Source organism: Lepisma saccharinum, chromosome 7 (assembly GCF_977018435.1).
Source record: "Lepisma saccharinum chromosome 7, izLepSacc3.1, whole genome shotgun sequence".
NCBI lineage: Eukaryota > Metazoa > Arthropoda > Insecta > Zygentoma > Lepismatidae > Lepisma > Lepisma saccharinum.
In genome coordinates, this window is record NC_139235.1 from 70454508 (window position 1) to 70476978 (window position 22471).

The following is a 22471-nucleotide window of genomic DNA, read 5'->3' on the forward strand; positions in this document are numbered from 1 at the left end:
ATTAACTTGTAAAGTGTAATCCTTTAAAAATATCAATAATTGTACAAATATGAAAAAGTAAAGTAAAGTGTTCCCCTGTGCATAGCACCACGCCATGAAGGCGTATAGGTGGTGTGGGGGGTAACGCCCCACACTTTCTTGATCTGGTCGTGAGTGGGGGTGATGTGATCAGCATCACGCCCCTGACCGCCTTTACCCCCCAGGGTTTCCCCCAGGTACCCATGTTATTCGACGCTGGGTAGGCGCCGGGGCCGCTTCCACCGTTAGAAAAGTTCCCGGATTTGAACCGGCCGGGGATCGAACCCGGGACCTTGAGCATGGTAGTCAGACGCGTTACCGACTGAGCCACCGCGGCCACTACAAATATGAATCTACCACAAATTGCTACATTTGTACTTATCCCCCTTCCATCATGAGCTCCTTTTCATGACACAGACAACTAGTATCAGAGAAACTAGTTCAAGAAAGATTTTTAGCATGTGTTATCTTCAATTGTTTTTTTAGATTTTTGTCCCCAAGTGCTTAACAGCCTGAATGTTTGTGAAGTAAATGTACATATTTGCTCTGTTACAGCTATTTTGTAATGTATATAACAATATACTTATCTAGTGATTACAAGTGCCGTTTTTTGAATGTTGATACAAAATACCAAGAATGACATCATCATATACACTGAACAATTTTAAAGAGTTGACCATTGTATATGAACCTTGATGCCAATGCAAATGTACACAATTTCAATAAATGTAGTTATAAATGGGTCATTCCACATCAAATCAACGCAAAAAACTAAGATTTTGACACCCACCACCTCCGATTTTCATGACATTTGGTATACACCTTTCCTTTATGGTTGAAAGAAACTCCCTAAATTTCTTTCACTCTATCTCAAACGGTTTTAATTTTACAGCACTTTGAAATGTCATCAAATCAGTGTTGTCTGTCACTCTTGAGACCCTCCATACAAGATACCCTTGTTTACATTTTACATCTTTTGTCCTTAACCAATCATCAGATCTCTTTGAAATTTTACACAAAGTTCAATGAAATAATGAGGATTTCAGAAAAAAATACAACAGCACTCAAAAAATTTTACAAATGCATATAAAAACACTAATAATGTATTTGTAGCTAATTTTTGTGGTGGGAAAACTAGGTTACGAAAATCTAAATTTTCATGTGAGTATGATGGAACCAAAAACTTTTGATGTTGAAAATCATTGCAAAGACATGTTCTTTCTCTACAAAAAAATAAAATTTCTGTTTTTTTAAATCCTTCTTATGAAAATTGTACGTAACACTAACAAACCAACTGAACTGAGAGAATTCTGTTTTTATTTCCACGCAGCTTTCTTTTCTTTTCCTTCCTCGATAAAAATAAAAGTTAAACTGTGGGGCATTAATAAATATGTATAAATTCAATGGGACTTGGATTAATAATAAAAGTTGTAATTTTTTACATCTATGGAGAAACATTCAAGCAGAATTCATGCATGATTCACAAAATTCAAGGAATTCCCGGTGAGTAGCCACCCTGGCACACTATGATGCTACGTGTGAATCCTGGCCGGGATATGGATGTCCTTATTGTTGCAATTAGCCAAAAGTGGTAGAAAAGTTGTGCTAAATTTAACAAAAATCCAATCAAAATCAATGAAAATATACGTGGGTGTCAAAAAAGTTAATTGCACAGCATGAGAAAACAAACCAGGAGCGAACTTTCACGAAACTTTTATTTGCACATAAAAGTTCCATACATAAGCTACTTTTCGACGTAATCACCTCCTTTATTTAAACATTTATCGAGGCATGTCACAAGTTTGTCTATGCCTGCTACGAAGAAGTCACATCCAACATCCGATAACCATTGACGGGTTGCAGCTTGCACCTCATCATCCGAGTGATATCGTCGCTTTGCAAGTCCTTCTTTCGTGGGTCCAAAAACATGGAAATCACAAGGTGCAAGATCTGGGCTATAAGAGGGGTGATCCCACTCTTCCCACCGAAACTTGCACAGAAGATCCGATGTTAGTCTTGCCACATGTGCTCTCGCATTGTCATGCAGGATCACAATGACTTTCGAAAGTTTACCTGGCTGTCGATCTTTAAGTGCTTTTCACAATCATTTTAAGGTTTCACAATAAGACGATGCATTAATTGTGGCACCCTTCGGCATGAATTTGGTATACACCACACTTTCTCTGTTGAAAAACAGCATCAGCATTACCTTCGCCGCAGATGGAACTGTTCGGCACTTTGTTCAAGTCGGGGACGTGGGATGTTTCCACTCGAGGGAGCTGTATTTCATTACAGGTGAGAAATGATGAACCCATGACTTGTCTCTGGTCACAATTTTGTCCAAAAACTCCTGTCCTTCATGTTGATAATGTTTCAAAAATGCATAAGCACTGCCAAAATGCTTCCCTTTGTGTTCGTCCATCAATAGCCAAGGCACCCTTCGTGCACAAACTTTACGGAATTCGAGATGCTCGGCAATGAACGTATGCACACTTCCATGTAAAATACAGAGTTCATTTGCAATTTCGTCTATTGCTACGCGTCTGTCTGCAAGAATGAGTTCATTCACGCAAGCGCCGATCTCCGCATTTGTCGAAGTTGATGGTCTTCCCTCACGGTAAGCGTCGTCGATATCTGTACTTCCGTTCTCAAACATGGTGCACCACTTTGCGATAGCTTGACGGATATTGCATTTTCACCATACACTTTGTGCACCTGCTGATAAATTTCAGTGCAGTTACACCCTCTTGCCCACAAAAAACAAATCACTGCCCGCACTTCCACTTTGGATGCCACCTGCAGCTGCCGAAACATGTTCTGGACTGGTTAACAAGCAATCTCCAACTGCCACATCAATGCCGCTACGTCTGCAGTGTTGCCAACCCGTTGCAAGAAAATATCCCTGTACCATGATTTCTGACGGGGGTGTGCAACTAATTTTTTGACTGGCCCACGTAGAAGCAAGAATATTCAAAGAAAATGTTTTATCTGAAATAATGTAAAAATGTTATAATGCCCTTGATCATTACTCTTCAGTTTAACACTTTTCATTCTTGATATGTAAAGTTCTTTTTCAACACTTAATATTGTGAAAAAGATTAACTCAGTTACAGGCAAGTTTATTTAGAACACACACATGCTATTTAAACATGTTTGACTTCATTCTTGAAAATACATCATAACCTCCTCAGATGATGTTACACTTCTATTCCATATCATCCATCCACTTGCTCTCCCCTTTTTCTGATGAACCCAGGTGGAAATATTTAAAAGGTATGTGTCTAGATATTAGATTTTATAAATTTCTACACTGAGTAAGGCATGGGAATTTTACAAGCTTGCAAGTAATGGGTCTGTCTTTACATACACCCAATTTCCATTATGATGCATGAATATATAAATTCCAAGACCACAAAACCTGACCTGCATAACCTAGTTACATTGATTCTTCCAATTAGCATTACTTCTAGTCCTAATTCTTCTTATGCGAGTAGCTTGGCAGATCAGGTTTAATACTCTTAGCATCTAGTTTTCTTGGACCAATCTGTGTGGCAAAGTGGTTAGCACAGCATGCTACGATGTCATGGAGCATGGATGTGCTTTGAGAGTGTCCCTTCATCAACTTCATCCTTTCTCTATCATCACTCATCTTCATCTTTGTGATTAGCCAGAAGTAGCAGAAAAACGAAGTAAAATAAATAAAATAAAAAACGACAACCGTTTTCATGGCAAGTTGGAATTCAGTGTGCAAGGAGACAAACCCACAAGCAGTACATTCAGTACAAAATTTACCTTCTGCCTGGTTTCTTGAATATGGTCACCTTCTACACTTAGAACAGGTGGGGAGAAGGATCCCACAGAATCGTTGTCTCGGACTCTCATGTGAGAGATCTGAAGCGGAGACCCTCTGATGGCCCACTCGGTAGTCGTCCCATCACGGCGGATTTCAAGAAAGCAGCTCTCCTCAAATGATCTGTAATGAAGGTTATAGTTTCAATATCACATCAGTTCCACTTATATTTCCATGTGTGGCGGAGCTGCGGTGGCCTAGTCGGTAGAGCATCTGACCGCCATGCGGGGGCGATCTAAAGTCAGAATTTTTCTGGTCTTGTTCCTCATAAAGTGGCTCTGGGGCTCAACAAAACCTCAAATCTACAGTTACTTTGGAGGTAAAGGCAGTTGGAGCATAACCTTCAAATCAGCCAAGATAGAGAATTTGTTGGGTCCTACTCCGACATCCCCTAAATGTGCCTTCATGGCACAGTGCTATATGCACGGGGAACTGTACTTCTTTATCTTACCTTACACATGTAAACCACCTCCGAACTTTCCTACCTTATGATCCACAAATCTTGGATAAAATAAATAAGTACAGCTCAGGACCTTATTGTGAAATTTCAATTCATCATACACTTGCATTATCTATATGATTTGATTCTCAGGGTGGTCCCTCGATGACTATAATAAAATTCAAGTATAATTCGTTTTTGAAGGCAAACATTCCAAATATTGAAGGGTACAAGCAGATGTTTTCTCTATTTCAACCTTACACATTACCGCCTCTCACCACCGACACACATACACACACACAAATAATTAACAATGTAAAGGGTCTGTGTGATTCCAATGTTTCCAAAAATTCTAATTCCATTCAATTCAACGGTATATGTATTTAAAATATTTAATTTAAGGTGCAGAGTTTACATTTGCAATTTCATATACTCAGACTCGAAATACATCTACAGACACAAGTCACAAATGTTACGGGATATACTAAGCTACAAATAATTGTTAATTATATTAAAATTTCAAACTCAAATGTACCTAAGCAACTTCAAGATAACTTTTGTCTGTCAGATAAGATTGTTCTGCAAAGGACACTACAAAGTAAATGGATTGGGAGAATTCTGTTTTATTTTCCACACAGCTTTCTTTTCCTTCCTTGATAAAAATAAAAGCTAAACTATGAAAAACTTGCCTCAGGGCATTTATAAATATGTATAAATTCAATTGGAGTTGCAATTTTTCATGTCTACAGAGAAAAATTCATGCATAATTCCCAGGGCCAATAATTCATGTACAATTCTCGGTGAGTAGCCACCCTGTTTCTATTCATGTCTATAAGTGCATACTGAACAGTCGTACTTGTTACTGCATCTATCAAAAGATGACTTTCACCATCCCATATACTTCCACATAGTGTTTGACAGCAAGCTTTTACTGTTTTCTTGCATGTGGACTACTGCTGCCATCTACCTAGTCTTACCATAAATACTGTCCCAATGTTTGAGGGTGGCTGTAATTCCACCCGTACAAGCGAGAGACGGCAAGAGCGGTAGCGTGAAGCGTGAGTCATTGCTTGTTGAGCTGGTCAAGTGGAAAGGTGTCTGTTGTAAGTGTTGAAGATGGAATGGGGTGAGTACGAAAATCGTGTGGCCGTGGTAGCGTTGCACAAGGTAGGCAAATCACCAGGGGAGATTTTGAAAACCCTCCAGAAGCTGAAAATCTCCAAGAAATTTGTGTACCGCACTATCCAGCGCTTTGTTGATACTGGTACTGTTAAAGATCACCCACGGCAAGGAAGACCACGCACAGTACGAACACCAAAACTTGTGAAAGCAGTGGCGGCACGTGTGTGACGAAATTCTGTACAGAAACAGTCAGTGACCTGCGACTCCATGCCTACAAACGACGCCAAGGACATCTCTTGACAAGTGAACCGAAGCTCCAGAGGCTCCAGAAATCAAAGCGGTTACTTCAACGTTACGCGGCAAATGGGCACCATCGAATCCTTTTCACTGATGAAAAAATGTTCAGTGTTGAGGAGACTTTCAATGCCCAAAATGACAGGGTGTATGCCACATCCTCTCGGGAAGCTGCTGACAAGGCCCCCAGGATCCAGAGGGGTCACCATCCTGCATCAGTCATGGTGTGGTGGGGTGTGAGCTACGAGAGCACAACGGATCTCCATTTTTGTGAAAAGGGGGTCAAAACTTCAGCCAAAGTGTACCAGCAGACAATGCTTGAGAAACTATGCAAGAATCTTACCGACACCATCTTCCATGGAGAGAACTGGAGCTTCCAGCAGGACTCAGCCCCAGCACACAAAGCACGCACCACCCAGCAGTGGTTGGAGGCAAATGTTCCTGACTTCATTTCCACGTCAGATTGGCCCTCTGCCAGTCAAGACTTAAACCCTTTGGACTACAAATTGTGGTCCAAGCTTCAGGAGATGGCTTGCAAGAAGAGACATCCCAATATTGACAGTTGAAAGCAGTCTCTTCAGAAGGCAGCTGCGGAGTTTCCACTTGATGTGTTGCATAATTCCATTGATGAGTGGCCACGAAGAATTAAGAAGTGTGTCAGTGCTAAAGGTGGCCATTTTGAATAATTATTTGTGATTTTGGTTCATAATGCATCCATGCACCTCATGTTATTCTGATATTAAAATATCTCTCACCATTTTGTGTATATTTACTTACAACTTTGGGACAGTATTTATGGTAAGACTAGGTACAGAGCATTCTCCTTCATTACAGGTACGTACGTACTTTCGCTTCTATATTCTTACATTTAGTAGGTTTAGAACTTTGCTGATTACAATCACAGTCTTAAACTTACCTCAAGGGGCTCTCCTTTTTAACCTCAAATCCTTTCTGCACGTCATCACTTCTCCTTCCGTAAGCTTTGTCAAATGCTAAGAAAAACCTCTGCAAGGTGGGCATCAGCAGTTTCCGTGTCATTTCAACACCGATTCGCAAAGCAATAATGTACAAGACGTCAAGGAACTTTGCGACAAGAGCCAATCGAGCGGCTGGCCCCGATGGAAACACAAATCGGGTTGTTGACATCAAACGCACAACAGGATGAAGAACCATTTTCAATATGTTATCCTGAAAAAAAGTAAAATCAATAATGAAAATTTCTTTTCATCTAGTGCCTATATATTACATTAACTAATACTGAGCTGATATGATTTACAGGGTGTTCAAAAAAATCATCACAAAAAACTAGACTACCTAATTTTTGTATGATAAATTTCAACTCTTTATCTTTCATCTGGGATAAATTTCAACTCTTATCATTCATTTGGGCATTGATTGACTACCATAGCCAGATGTCGGGCACACCTGGTACTGCCCTCTGACATGACCAATGTTGGCAGAACACCTCATAATTAAAAAAAAACAAAAAACCTTTTAATGAATATGTAATAATTATTAGTTTTTCTTGTATGTACGCATTGCTTGAATTGTAGAATTATTTTCTTGTAGTTTACGGTTATTATAAGATGGCAGGAACACAATTTGAACATTATAAATCTAAACCCAAGAACAGGTTTGTCAGCTCACATCATCAAAGAAAAGCATTTGATTAAAAAGAGAAGGGTTTTAAAAAGATTGACGGGAAACATAGAGTTGAATGTCATTGCAGAAAAACACTGGAATAAATTAAATAATGAAAATGGTAACATAAATCCAGTATGGAGTTTTCTTTTTCACAAATGGAGTGAGCCACCATCTTTAAAATTAAATGTAACAGAAAACATCAAGAAACTTTATGAAAACAATGACGACTTTGAATTACCTGATGATATTTGGGATTCATGATTTTAAATAAAAAAATAATGTGATCAAAAATTTTTATCTGGAATAAAAATAAAACAGACTGTTTCTTTTCACAGTTAGGTTGCTATATTACAACAATGTAACATTGACAACATCTATTATATAACAGATTCTTTCTGTTTAAAACATTGCTAACCATTGTTATAACTGTATCTTTAGTCAAAATAAAAATAAATGTCTGATGAATGAAGCGTGTGTTCTCCTGAAACGTCACAACGAAAAACTGTTTTCTTATGCTTTCCAGAACTCTGTTGACATTTATTAGTCATTAAATACATGTTAATGCTATCCAATAAAATATACAGGATTTTCAGTGGAATTCTATTCTATATTAAATGGTCTATCCCATAAAAACTTGTTTTAACATACACACAATTATAATTTTTAGGTTCGAGCAAGCTAATATTTATATTTTCAAGCTTCTTATGTAACAATTTTCATATGAGTACATGTGATTACAACAATGATGACTTAGCAACATCAGTGGCCAAGCACATTGAGTAGTAAACTTTCGATCTTGCCACTGAAATGCCCTGGTTTGAGTCTGAACCTGTGATTGTCCCTTCATCAATTTAATCTAATCGTAACTCATCTTCATCGCTGCAACTAGCTGAAAGCGGCAGAAAAGTGACATTAAAGAACAAAAATACAAAATAAAAAAAACAATGATAATTTAGCAATAGTGTTGTATTCATTGTGATGTCTTCTTGCTGTTATCCTAAAACATTCACAGCACCAAACACACCTGCTTTATTTAGCCACTTGGACCAATGAATGAATTCACTCCAAAAACTTGAAAATGACTATGTAGAAGATGTGGTGGTAGTGGTGGGGGAGGGGGACAGATAGTGGTGGTCCTATTCCATACAAAACTGTATAGTTGGGACAAAGCAATTACAATTTATCTGGTTTCTTCTGTTTGCTGTGGAGCAGAATTCGGACAAACTGATCATCCAGGGGTTTCACCTTTCCCCTCCTCTGGTGATGTCACTGGTGGGGCTGGCAGGGTTGGCCAAGACCAGTTTTCCTTCTCTCCCTTTATTATTATTATTATTATTGGTGATGAGGATTTTCCACATTCACAAGTAAAGACACAATCAATACTGAAGAGTTTGATTGTACTTTCTGGAAAGAATGCCTAACATTGCTTATGATTATGGAATGGATTTTAAGGTGCAAAATTATGGCTGGGAAAGGAGAAAAAGATTCTGAAAATGTTTCCAGAAAGGTTCAAAAAAGGTGCTGATAAAATGCCTTTATTCAGATCTAAACCCGTTACATTAATATTCTTTATTGAACACTGTAGAAAATAATATAATTTATGGTAATCATGGCACAGTTTCATAAAGGACTTTACAACTTTGTAATTATATATAAATTTATTCAGACGACTTACAGAGCTGATTTTGGTGTCAATTTGTAGCAAAATACATCAAGTTTTTACCCTAGAAGTTAGTAAGGTTCAATGTGACTTCCATTGCTAATTTGGCAGACATCCCATCTGAAGTCGATTTCTTGCCAAACCCACTGCAGCATGTCAGGCGTAACTTCCTCAACAACTGCAGCACAGATTCTTGCTCTGAGATCAGCAAGTGTAGCAGGTAGGGGTTGTTTGAAAACTTTATCATTGATAAATCCCCAGAGGTAAAAATCAAGAGGTGTCAGGTCTGGTGAACGAGGTGGCCATTTAATTGGCCCACCTCGACCTATCCACTGATTTGGAAAGCGGTTACTGAGCAAATCCCGGACGTTGTTGAGGTAGTGTGGCTTGCGACATCTTGCTGGAAGTGTATTTGCAAACTCTGCAAACACTCGCTGGAAACCAGTGAAGGCAGCCATTTTGGTACAACTGTCGCTAGCGGTGGTGTGATTCGGAACTAAGCTACTATGTGAGTCAAAACTTGATGTATTTTGCTACAAAATGACACCAAAACCAGCTCTGTGAGGCGTGAATAAATTTATATATAATTACAAAATGGTATGAAACACCCTGTATTATACTATTTTATAGCTCTCGTTCTGCTCTACAAAATGAGACTACAGGATTTTATGTAGCTGCTCAAGAGTGAAAATAATTTATTTTTCTGACCAATTTTTTTTTAACAAAACATGAAAGAAAAGGAAGGGAAAAGATGCTGAAGCATTAAAGAGGACGTAAAAAGGGGATAAACTGCTAATCTCACAAAAAGATGCAACAGTGTGTGTTCATTTTACTTGATTTCATGTCCTAAAATGCGTATCTCAAACGATCGGTATGGAAACAGCTATATTTTTGGAAAGATGCTGCACCTTAAAATCTCTTCCCTTCAAGCAGTTTAAGTGATCTACCACCAACCACCACCTGCCTTTCTTTTACCAGGAAATATATACACTGAACACTTCTTATAAACTGAGGAACATGAATGTTTTTAAGAATTGGCAACTGTGACCCACAAATTTATGAAATGGTTGGTACAGTAACATACGAGCTGCTTCAAATCTTCTGCATTTTGAAAGCTATATCTTTGAAATCTGTCTGCAGCATGCTGATAATTAAAGAAATACTTCTGGACAAAGTATTGTCCCTATGTAGTTAGTAGCACTTACAGGCAACTGATCCATTAATGTAGCATCGGAAAGGTAAGGGATGATATGTTTCAACAATGCAATGCAACCAACTAAACCTCCTTCTAAATTAGCTGTTAGCTTTCGTTTACAAGATGCAATAAGCTCACACATGTGGGGCAGGTACTGCAGAAGGATAAGTTGCTCCCCATACAAAGCTGAAGGAGAAAGAGACAAGATGCGTAAGCACTGTTTTCATGGTTAACATTTGCATTGTGTTATAACATATACACACTATTAAACTAAACTTATAATGTAAAAGTTGCACAATTCTCTATGCATTCACTTTAGAATATCTAACTCTTTCCTTTAGGTCCATCTCAAGGTTATTCCTCCATCTTTGTCTTGGCCTTCCTACAGGACTCTTACCATCAGGATTCTCAACAAAAATCCTGTAAACTCTTCTTTCCTCTCCCGTTCATGCCACATGGTCTGCCCACCTGAGTATCCTTCATTTAATCATTCTAACACGAGGGCAATTCGGAAAAAAAAACCTCCGTTTGCACATGTGCGAGAAATAGCCGGGGATAGCGACGTCAGTCCTGTGGCGCTGTGCGCAGTAGTTCAGTAGGCAGTGAGCAGGGGAAGGAGAAGGTTGTGTTGTTGTTGATTCGTCTGCTATAACAATTGAAAAGGAACGCTCCAATCGAAAATCCCGCCAAATGTGAAGCGCGTGCAGTAATACGATTTTTCTGTGCAAAAAACTTTCGGCAGCTGCGATTCATCGCAAACTGTGTAATGTTTACGGACCAAACATGATGAGTGAAGGTGTCGTACGTGAATAATGTCAAATGTTTAAAGATGGACGAACTGACGTGCACGATGCGGCAAGAAGTGGGCACCCATCTGTAGTCAGCAATGAACTCGTGCAGGAAATTGACAAAACGGTCCGTGAAGTCCGTCAGTTCACAATATCTGAACTTTCTGTTCGCTTTCCCCAAATTTATCAGACTGTTTTGTATGAGGTGGTGACAGAAAACTTGGGATACCACAAGTTCTGTGATCGTTGGGTTCCAAAAATCCTTTCTGAGTAGCACAAAAACAACCAAATGGTTCTGCTTTGGACTTTCTTTCGTGTTATGCCAAGGAAGGAGAACAATTTCTTAACAGAATTGTGACCAGCGATGAGACCACCCCTGGACACACTCAAGAACTTTTGGAGCAGTTCCGTTGGGATGTTTTTGATCATCCACCCTATAGCCAGATTTGGTGCTGAGTGACTACCACCTCTTCAGATACATGAAACAGTGGCTGGCATTTCACTGCTGCTTCGACAATGACAATGCACTTCACGATGCTGTTAGAGGGAGGCATCGTTCCCAGGCGGGAGATTTTTTTGCAGAACGAATTTCAAACCTTGTAAAATGTTATGACAAGTGCCTCAATTTGAATGGTGATTATGTCGAAAAGTAATTTAATGTTGTACTTTTCTAATGTGTGTAATAAAAGTTCTGTATCTACAAGTGTCTGTCATTGATAACCAAACGGCGTTTTTTTCCGAATTGCCCTCGTAATATCTGGACAGGCATACAAATTGTGTACTTCTACATTACATAACCTTCTCCACTCACCTGTCTCCTCATCTCTTTTAGGTCCAAATATTTTTCTATGGATTTTATTTTCAAATACTCTTAATTTATGTTCCTCTTTTAATGTAAGGGACCAAGTTTCGCATAGGTAATATTACTGTTTTGTATATTTTAACTTTTAGTTTCTTAGATATTATACGAGAAGAGAAAAGTTTATGAAGAGAAAGATAACATGCATTTCCTGAATAAATATAATTTTAATTTGTTAGTATTACTCCTAAGTACTTTGAATAATATTAAAAATGTCCTACATATAATAATAAAATCTTCCTTGCTAGCTATTGCTGCAAGAACAACATTGATGTAAACAAATACAGTGACTTTTGAAAAATCCGATTGGCTGTTCGAATGGCAGGTGTGAACAAATCTTGCATGTAGAAATATAGTGCAGGTGATAGACCCATGCCACTCAGCATAGATGATATATTGAAGTTGTGGGACCATATATTATGAGCTTTACATATATGACCAATATAATATATTCATGGGAGAACTAAAATGGAACTAGCATGGAACAAAAATGGAACGGAACTATTTTTCTAGTCACGTTGTTTTGCTTACATGAAGTTTGATCTTGCTCTGGATAGAGAATAAATCTGCATGAAGAATGATTATTTTTTTCACAAATTTGACAAAGTGTTTCGTTTCTCACTTTCAGATCTGGAGACATGTTTATTCTACATACAATTTACCTACTCCTATTGAACCTATAAAGCCTTGCTTCCTTTTTCTATGACTAGCCATTAATACACATTACACTCATATAATCTTACTAAATTTCTAAAACCTAATGTTAATTTCAGACCGATATCAAGGCCTGAATTTAGATGTGAGCCAACATGCTACAACCCACGGTGACACATTTTTGTTCTCATTAGCATGTCACATTCAACACATTGCTTGTATGAATCATTAGGAATGTATTCCCACTGATACCATACTAAATCTTGGAAACTGTAACAATTTGGAAGTGTATCATAGCAATCTACCACAATTTACTTCAAAATTTTCATAATTTTACATGAGATAATAATTTAATCACAAAATTCATTTCTCCCCATTATTTTGTCGTTAAAACAATGAATTTTGAATAATTTCTAAAACATACAGATTCCATGAAGCTTTATGTGGTGATTTTGCATACTTCATGGCACTTGGTGAACAGGTTCCAACACATATTGAGATAACAACAGTTCCAAATGTTTAATGATTTTTCACAAGTTTTATAGCATATTAGGAGTGATTTAGAATACTGGAAACGATTGTGCAAGCAAGCTCGAAGCTTGGAGAAACTAATGAGCACAGTTAAGTGCTTCACTAAGTATTAGGTACCACAGAAATTATGATTGAAATGTAGCTTGAATGAGCAGGTCTTGTTAGTTTCCGGTCAACTCGGACATGAATCTTCATATATTTTCATGAAAATCTCAATGGGGTATTGTGCTCAAAACCAGACATAATGTGATCGGGTGTTTAAAGGATTTAGGGGTGTTACTTTTTAATGCTAAGAGCACTAAACCTGACCCAGGTAACCTAATAACGAAAAGATTTAAGGATATTTTATTAATGCTATGACAGGGTGTCTACCAAAATATCAAATCCAAAATTACTGACCTTTTCATGACCTTTTTTAATTTTTCTTAACCTTTATTTATTCGATCCCTACTTAGGTAAAGTTGGTAATTAGCAATTAAGAAAATACTGTATTTATTTAATGAAAACCCCCTACCAAAAGGTCAGTTAAGATGAAAACTAAAGCTGTATTTAACAAGAGAATTAGACTTGTTTTGTTTATTAATGGATCCTGGACTGCATTTGGCAGACTAGCGAGGCTCTGGAATCGGGATTCACAGCCTGTATATCTTATGTGGGCCTCGTGCTGTTGTCCCTATATATTTGTGATTGTCCCTTCATCCATCTTATCTTACCACCACCCTCATCTTTGCGATTAGCCAAAGGGGAAGAAAAGTGGAGTAAAATAAACTAAATCAATCAGTCAGTCATTGTCATAGCATGACATCCTTATTGACTTCTTGACCTACTTATTGATTTTTTAACTTTTTCTTGACTGATAGACACTATTTATGAGTCATAAAACTGATCTGCCTAACCCAATAACAAAATTATTTAGCGATGAAATACCCCTTAGCACAATAAACGAATGGCTTCTTCCAAACAAAGAATCATATATGTGTATATGGAAGGGAAAAATCATTCTCCAAAAGACACGCGGCATGTATTAACAGACATAGTAATCTAAGCATATATATACATAAAAAAAATATCTGTGCACCATGAAAAATTTGGAATTAAACAATCAGAACTTGAACCGATATCGATACTATACTAATGGTATCAGTATCAACTCAGGCATAAGAATTACAAATAGACGTACCTGCAATAGATGACAGACATTCCAGCACTTTTTTGGCATTTTCATCCCCGAGAACCTCCTTCCCACTGACACATATATTTGTAGCGGTGGTCTTGACTTTTATCGGCATCAAATTCTCTTCACCAAGGAAACAGAGAGTGAGCATTCTCAGCAGGTTGCGTGAGAGGTACTTAGCTGACAACACAGGACCAAGACGATGCGATAGCCAAACAATTGTATCAGCACTGAGGTCAGACAGTTTGCTCTCCGAGAGAGACTTCTTTGGTTTTTCATCTTTATGAAGAGAACCTTTGCCTCTGGTAAAACTCTGATGCGGAGATTTATTGGACACTTTAACATTGCTTAGCTCTTTGATATCCGAGGGGTACTCTTCAAACACATCTTCGTCAACTGCCTGTGTTAACTCTGACTTATTTCCTGCTATTCCAGTTGACTTCTGTATGGAACTCTGATCGGCATTTTCTGCATCTGCATCTTCATTATTTAATTCATTCTCCTCTTCGTCTTTGTTTACATCATCACCATCTTGGGCTACATCATGTTCGTTCAGTGATATTCTGTCTGAGCTTAGGTTGTCAGTTTCCCCATGGAAATTCAACTCTAAATGATCCATTATATCCAGAGAAACACCAGACGGTGATGGCTTAATTCCATCGTCTTCGACATTTTCTTCATTTGCCTCAAACACGAATACTTCTGCAAGCAGAAAATATTGCAATGAAATATAACTACAATAATAAACGGTTCTAGAACATTAAATACAGTGGAGCCTTGATTTTATGTTTCACAGGAAAAAGGATGAAAACAATTATAAAGTAAAAATCAAGAAATATGTTATAAAATCTGGCATTATTTGTGTATGTTTGTTTGTGTCATCTCTCAGATTTTATCGTATGAAAACTGTTCTTTCCACCTAGTAACATTTAATGTATTATTTTGTTACAGATAATGGTGGTTATGCTCAGTGCTCGAAGTGGAAATTCCTAACTGGGGCAATGTTTAGTTGAATTTGGGAATAGGTGGGGTGTATGTATGGATCAACATGGAGACAATTTAGTAGGTGGGGATGCTTATACAAATTATCCTAGCTGGGGGAAGCTTTATGAAAATTTCCCTAATTGGGGAGATAGCATCTCCATGCTCTCATATTCCAAAACAGGTTAATGAAACCTTTAAGAAGAACAATGACTCACAAATTCATCCTGTTTTTTTTTCTTTTCTTTTTTTTTTTTTTTATAAACTAACATGAGATTTTCAAACTTAAAAATCTCTTAAGTCAATTGCTGATCTAGACCTGCAGTACTGTGGTTACTATAGTGTTTCACAAGGTGTGCATTATTATCACGTTATTGGCATTCTGAAAAAAAAATCAATCATGGTTTGAGTTATTAAGTAATTCCCTGCATGGAGTAACTGGCTTCATAATGCAGAAAAACCAATGTGAATATATATCCCTTTTCATGTTAAAAGCAATCAAAGTTAGCACTGCATGACCTCTGAAACACTGACACCAACTTAAAAGTTCAATAACTTAATTTTTCCTTGTCCTCATTAAGGAAATAAAAAAAAAAAACAGTTAGAATTACTTTTAGCTATGATGGAAAATTTCAACAAAGAGTCGTGATGGAATGACTAAAAGCATATTCATACAGTAATTTCATGCACATCACAATTCACAAAATTATGAAACAAGATATTGTGCAACTCAAACAAGTTGAGAAGAACCTCAGCAAACTCGCGAATTAAAGTGGACAGTCATTTGTCTTCTCCTCCACTCACGCTCGATTGCTTCGTTGTCAAAAACTTCAAAAAGATACAAATACAGTGTGAGAAAAATCATGCAACCAAGATTTTGAATGCACGTAACTTTTGTACAAAAAGCGAAAGAGACATGAAACTTACCCTGCATATTAACTTTGAATATGTGGATATTTTGAAAGCATTAGAGAAGAAAATTATGTTTTACATGAATGTTCAGTATGTGAAATAAGTTACTAAGGTGCAACTTTTTGTACAAAGTAAAAACAAACATGGATAAAAGACAGCTGTGGAGTCCCTTGAAAAAATTTCAATTAGTATATTATGCAATCAATGCACAGATGGAAGGAAAGATTGAAATTTATCATATTAAAACTTTTGTAATAATGTAACCAGATGTCAGGCATACTTGGTACTGACCTCTGATAAAATCCAAAGTTGCCAGTACACCTCATAATTTTGAAAAAAACCTACTTTTTTTTATGAATATGCCATATTTAACCCCATAAAATCATCTGTAATGGAGTCATTTTCTGGGAAGCCATCAACAATAGGCAAGCCAAAGCATCTGGAGAATGCTAGGCCAATAATGAATTTGAATTTAAAATTTCGGGTGCATCAGCAGTTAGGCTATTTTGCACCTGTCACATTATACGGGGTCAGCCCCTTTCCATTACAAATAACAACTCTAACATTGCATAACTAAGAATCTTAAAATATTCTGACTTCTGTTAAAAGCTGAGGCTGTAAATGGGCACTCAGCACACACAAGGACAAAAAACAGGACAACACACACAAAATTATATTGGCCATAGTGCCAGTCACCAGAGCCTCGTTTGTCTGCAAAATGCAGTCCAGGGTGCAGTGCGTGGAAATGAAGTTGACTTTTAGGTGCTTACGTGGAAGGTACCCTTTACACCCCACCAATAATGAGGGAGGGAGATAATTTACTTCTGCATAAAATGCTTAGAAATGTATCATAAAAATTTAATTTAGAGCATGATTTTCTTGCTTAATGCTTTCAAATTATCCACACAGGCAAATTTAATACTCAGTGTAAGGCTCATGTCTCTATCGCTTTTTGTACAAAAGTTATGTACGTTAAATATCCTGGCCGAGTGTCTTTTGGGACACCCTGTAATATGTCTACTTTTTACTGTATACAGTTTTCCCTTCATGATTTATTTATTTATTTATTTCACCTATAACAGAGCCTTCGCTCCAATGATAATAGGCTTACATATATTTTAAACAATTAAAAAATTACAATTTCAACAATACAAAACAAAAGAAGAAGAGGGAGAGAAATAATGATAGAAACACTTGACACTGAATAAAGGTGACAATGATATAGGGGAGACCGGGGTAATTAGAACATGGGGTTATTGGAACATGTTAATGTAGAATAATTTAAAACGAAAAGACTGGTGTAATAACATTTCATACCTATGTACCTACACTAAACCTACATGCAGAAAATTTGTTATTGGAATAACTACACAAAAGTAAGTTTTATTTGACTTTTATTATACACCTGCAAAAAATGATGTGACGCATGTTTGGTGTTTCTCTGCTTCTGCATATACTGGATGTGAATGAAAGAACCCTTGCAAAATTTTCTTCACCCCTATAATAAAACATAAGGGCACACATCTTTTCATGTGAGTTTGGTTGTCTATGGGCATTTTGCCTGGTTTTTATAAGCAAAGTTCTTATTACCCCAAAAATTTCTCCAAAGGGGTTATTAGAACATTGCGTAATTTGCTTGATTTTGCTTGGGGTAATTAGAACAGTCATGGGGTAATAAGAACATCATCTTGAAATACCATGAATATGACAATAAAAATAATACATTGTCATAACAACATTTGAAAATGGTTAGGCTAAGTTCAAAGTTCCACATTTGTGCAATATTTATAATAATTTAGTCATAACAGTTATTTTTGACTGGCAATATGAAAAACAAATATCTTCAATCATATGTGTTCTTTCAGACAAGAAAGATATGATACATTCAAATTTATAATTAAATTTATTGAAATTGTGTACATTTGCATTGGCATCAAGGTTTATATACAAAGGTCAACTCTTTAAAATTGTACAATGTATAATATAATGTCATACTTGGTATTTTGTATCAACATTCAAAAAACGGTAATTGTAATCATTAGATAAGTATATTGTGATATACATAGTAAAATAGAATCAGAGGATGACGATGTAGTCCTATTCAAACTGGAAAAGTACTACGCTGTATATTACGAGCGAAAGTGGTATGTTGGTAGAATTATTAAAATCTCTAATGGCCAGTCTAAAGCAACAATCAAGTTTCTGGAGGAAAAAGAAACTGGCAAGTTCGATTGGCCACGAAGACCTGATGTTGAGGAAATTGATAGGAAGTTTATATTTTACGGACCTTTGGAGTTAAATGGAATCGGTCCATTTACCCTTCCATTGTATGACATCATTAAGAGCAAGTATGAAGCTTTCAAAAAAGAAATCAAACATTCAAATCAGTAGATCTACTGGTGCCAAACTGACAAATGTTAATATGGGTCAAGTGTTCTTTGGTGTAGCTTTTGTCATGTAGCCTATATTTTATGGTTTCATATATAATTGTTTTTTGAGACTGATAAGCTTAATTTCTGTATATATTAGTTTTTCACGACAGTTAAACCTGTTAGTGTAAGTTATCTTAAGTGTTTTTAGAAGTATTAGCACTACTTGTTACAAATTGGAGTAAGTTTTCCTCCAAAAAAGATGCTTTTTTGTACTTTTTCTAATTGATATACTAGATTGTACATGTAACTATTAGAAGTTTTTTCTTTACTACATTGTAGAATGGCCTGTAACCTTTCAAATAAATCATAGAACACTGATTTTCATTCACACATGTTTGCTTCACAGCTGGGAAATTGAACTTTATGAAAAAAGACGTTAACTTGGGATTTTATTTAAACAAGCATTGATAACTCCAGAAGAAGTAGAGCTATTGTGTTCAAATTTGCAGGATAAATGAGACATTTATATATGATGTTCTTATTACCCCAACAGCAATCTAAAGCTATTCAGTTGAAATTTCTAACTTATGTTCCATTAACCCCAAATGGGGTAATTGGAACAATTTTATGGTGTCATGACAATTTTTTTTTTTGGACGAGTATTTGCAATGCAGGTATGGTCATTATTTTTTTCAAAAATATACAAAAGATGTTCTTTGAAATGGTAGAAATTTTTAAAAAATCCATCAGTAACTTTCTGAGTAATTTACAGTGGAACTTCTACAGGCTGTTTCCTGTTCTAATTACCCCGGTCTCCCCTATTGCAGAATGCTGCATATTTTGGCAACACTGGGCAGACCTACAAAGTAAGCAGCTGTTGCGTTGACCACACACTTTCTCAGCTCACTTACATTCAAAATTTGACAACAGCGCCAGAGCATTTTTCTCATGTTAAAAAACTGGAGAAATAATCTGTCGACAAAAATAAAAATTAGAGCCATTTACCTGGTTCGATCTCAACATCTGTATTTTCTTCTTCATTCTTCTTCTCCTCTTCGTTGGATTTTTGAGATGCATGCTTCTCAGAATCAGCTGATGAGTCTTCATCTAATGGAGATAAAATCCCTTCAGATTCTTGTGGGTATTCTATCTGTGACGATCTGCAGGAAAATGCACAAGGATAAATCATGTTGTATTAAAAATCAGAATATACGATATATTAAGATATGAGAGGAGTGGATCGACCGAAACCCATTCGACTCTTATCAAACATTTATCCAAAAAAAAAGTTCAGTTAATGCTCAGACAGGCTAATCAAAACTGGACCTACAGTTTAAAGTGGGATCCAACATAATGTGCCACATATCTTCACTGGGCATCAAACTTGGAAATCCCCGTATTTACTCATGCATAATGTGCACTTTTTTATAACATTTTTGCCCCCAAAAACTGTGGTGTGTATTATGCACGGAATAATTCGGACAGTCAACATGTTTTCACTATTTCACTGTGGATAACACGTATATACAACAGATGCAAATACAAATTACCAGTTTGTTAAAAACAATAAAAAACACACAAAAAGCACGATTAAAAACACTTCAGGAGATCTTCCAAGCTTTCAATCTCATCTCGGAATCATCACGGCTGGGCGAGAGATGACAAAAGTGACGTGGTTGAAGTTACGCTGGAGCCACTTGATATACAAGGGCAAATCGTAAAGCCTTTGCACCTAATTTTTTTCTAGCTTGTTATAAGTGTTATTACAAAAGCGAGATATACGAGCGATGCAGTAGGCTTTTCTTGGATCGGGCCTATTGTAAGTTCTGATTTTTTTCACGGCACGGTCCTGTTATCAGTTGGCATAGATGGCTGGAGTGCTCACAAAGTCCACGCCATATGAGCAGTGAAGTGTTATTCGTTTTTTAAACAACGTTCATCATCAAGAAGCTTAGGAACCCACCGACACGACACCTTGCGGTATCCCAACGAATCGTGAACAATGTCGTAAACTCTAGCATAGGAAATGTCAAGTTTAGTGGCAATGTACTTCAGATGAACACGTCGATCAGCTTTCAACATTTGATCAACACGGGTAATGTTGTCCAGTGTCACCGAGGAAAGAGGTCGGACCGGCCCGATCGCTCATTGTCCTCCACATTTTCCGTCCACTTTCAAACTCCTTGCACCACCACTGCACAATTCGCACTGATAAACACTTGTTCCCATACACTGGCTCCATTTCCCTGTGGATATCTGTGGCTGATTGTACTTTGCACTATAAAAAGCGAATAACACTTCGCTGCTCACATGGCGTGGACTTCCTGAGCACTCCGGCCATCTTTGCCAACTGATAACAGCACCGTGCCATGGAAGAAATCAGAAGTTACAATAGGGCCGGCCGTTCCAAGAAAAGCCTACTGCATCGCTCGTAAATCTCGCTTTTGTAATAACCCTTATAACAAGCTAGAAAAAAATTAGTCACAAAGACTTTTCGATTTGCCCTCGTATCTGCTGGAAGATGTCGTTGCGGTCTTGAAGTGTTGGTAAGTTCTTGTATGTTGATTGTTGGCTGGGGGAGATGGATTTTTGAGTTTTACTGTGTTGTACACTGATAAATAAAGATTTTCACATGAATTGTCATTTAGATTATTTGTGTTTTTGATCATGTGTACACTTTCCTTAGCATCCTGTTCTTTATTTCCTTTCGCAAATTACCAGGTTGGGTTTCTTTAGTAATAATAATTTTTTAAAAAATGTATAAAAGTAAATGGTCGTTTCCCATGTTTTTTCCCTTTGTATCAGAGCATTTTGAGACATCAAGAAAATCATCACTGTTTTGGCAGGATTTGATCATGCACGTCCCGATGCGTAATGTCTGCATTTAACAGAAAATAATTTCCTGAGCACTGTAAATCCAAAATGTAATTATGTAGCTTCTGCTCCACTTCTGAAAATTCCACTTCTTGGATGGAGCTGCCTTCAACTTTTCTTTCTTCCACCATTCTCTTACACTTGACTCACTATGTCGAATTTTCGAGCTTCAGCCCTGTTGTCATTTTCCTGCATATACCGCAGAACTTGCAAACTGTAAACAGCAGTATAACTCACCATCTTGCACATTTTGATCTCACTTTCTTTTACTTGAGAATAAACAAGGTGGTTACAGAAGTGAAAGCTTTGGGATGCAAAGTTGAGGGAGGGTGGGGGCAGCGTGGATTAGTGACTCGTTGTATAGGTATGATGTCATTCACTCTTGATCAGTTTTGCTACAGGTTTACGACCAACAACTAAGAAAGCCATTTCTTGAACATGACTTGTACTGCGCATTATATACAAGACATCATTTTTTGTCAGTTTTACCCACCAAAAACCAGGGTGCGCACTATACATGTGTAAATACGGTACAAGGGGATAGCATTACCACTACACCAGCAGGGAGGTCCTGAAAATAGCATATCAGAATATTCCAATATTTAAATCAGTCTTTAACCTTTCAAGCTTTAAAAGTCTTATAAAATATGGCAGACTGTTCATATTTAATACAGTATAGTGTTGTACTGTTCTTATGTAAGGAAAAAAATCTAAGAATTGTTGTTTGTAGGCTTTGCTATCTTGTAATGCTTGCAAATATATCACTTCATTCATTTCCAATCTCTATGAATAACTGTTTAGTAACAATCAGACACACAAACTGTTACAAAAATTATATTCTGAATGCTGGAAATACTGTCGTGTTTCTATTAAAAATCATATATGTGAGAATGAGCTAAACATCACCATCAGAATTGCTTAACCCCTTTCCAGTGTAATTTTCTGACAAAATGCTTTCCCACTCTGCGTATCTTTTTCTGAGTTTTCGTAATAATATTTTTAAGTAGCTACTGCTTCAGCACAATTCATCCGAGTATCATGGTTCATTCATCCTTCTCTTCACAATAGAACAGGCTTTCAAATGGTACCCCGCAGCACTTGTGT

The 22471-nt window shown here is 37.1% G+C and overlaps 1 protein-coding gene across 2 annotated transcripts in view; it reads right to left on the minus strand.

Moving 5' to 3' along the window:
* Window positions 1–22471, minus strand: part of Wdr81 (WD repeat domain 81) — an 87612-nt gene that overhangs the window by 30772 nt on the left and 34369 nt on the right. For both annotated transcript variants that reach the window (XM_083125414.1, XM_083125413.1), the window contains exons 10-14: window positions 19499–19653; window positions 14235–14930; window positions 10233–10408; window positions 6640–6911; window positions 3811–3991 (exon numbers count right to left, since the gene is read on the minus strand). In XM_083125414.1, coding sequence (XP_082981540.1) covers window positions 3811–3991; window positions 6640–6911; window positions 10233–10408; window positions 14235–14930; window positions 19499–19653 — 1480 coding nt within the window. The remainder of the gene's footprint in view (window positions 1–3810; window positions 3992–6639; window positions 6912–10232; window positions 10409–14234; window positions 14931–19498; window positions 19654–22471) is intronic.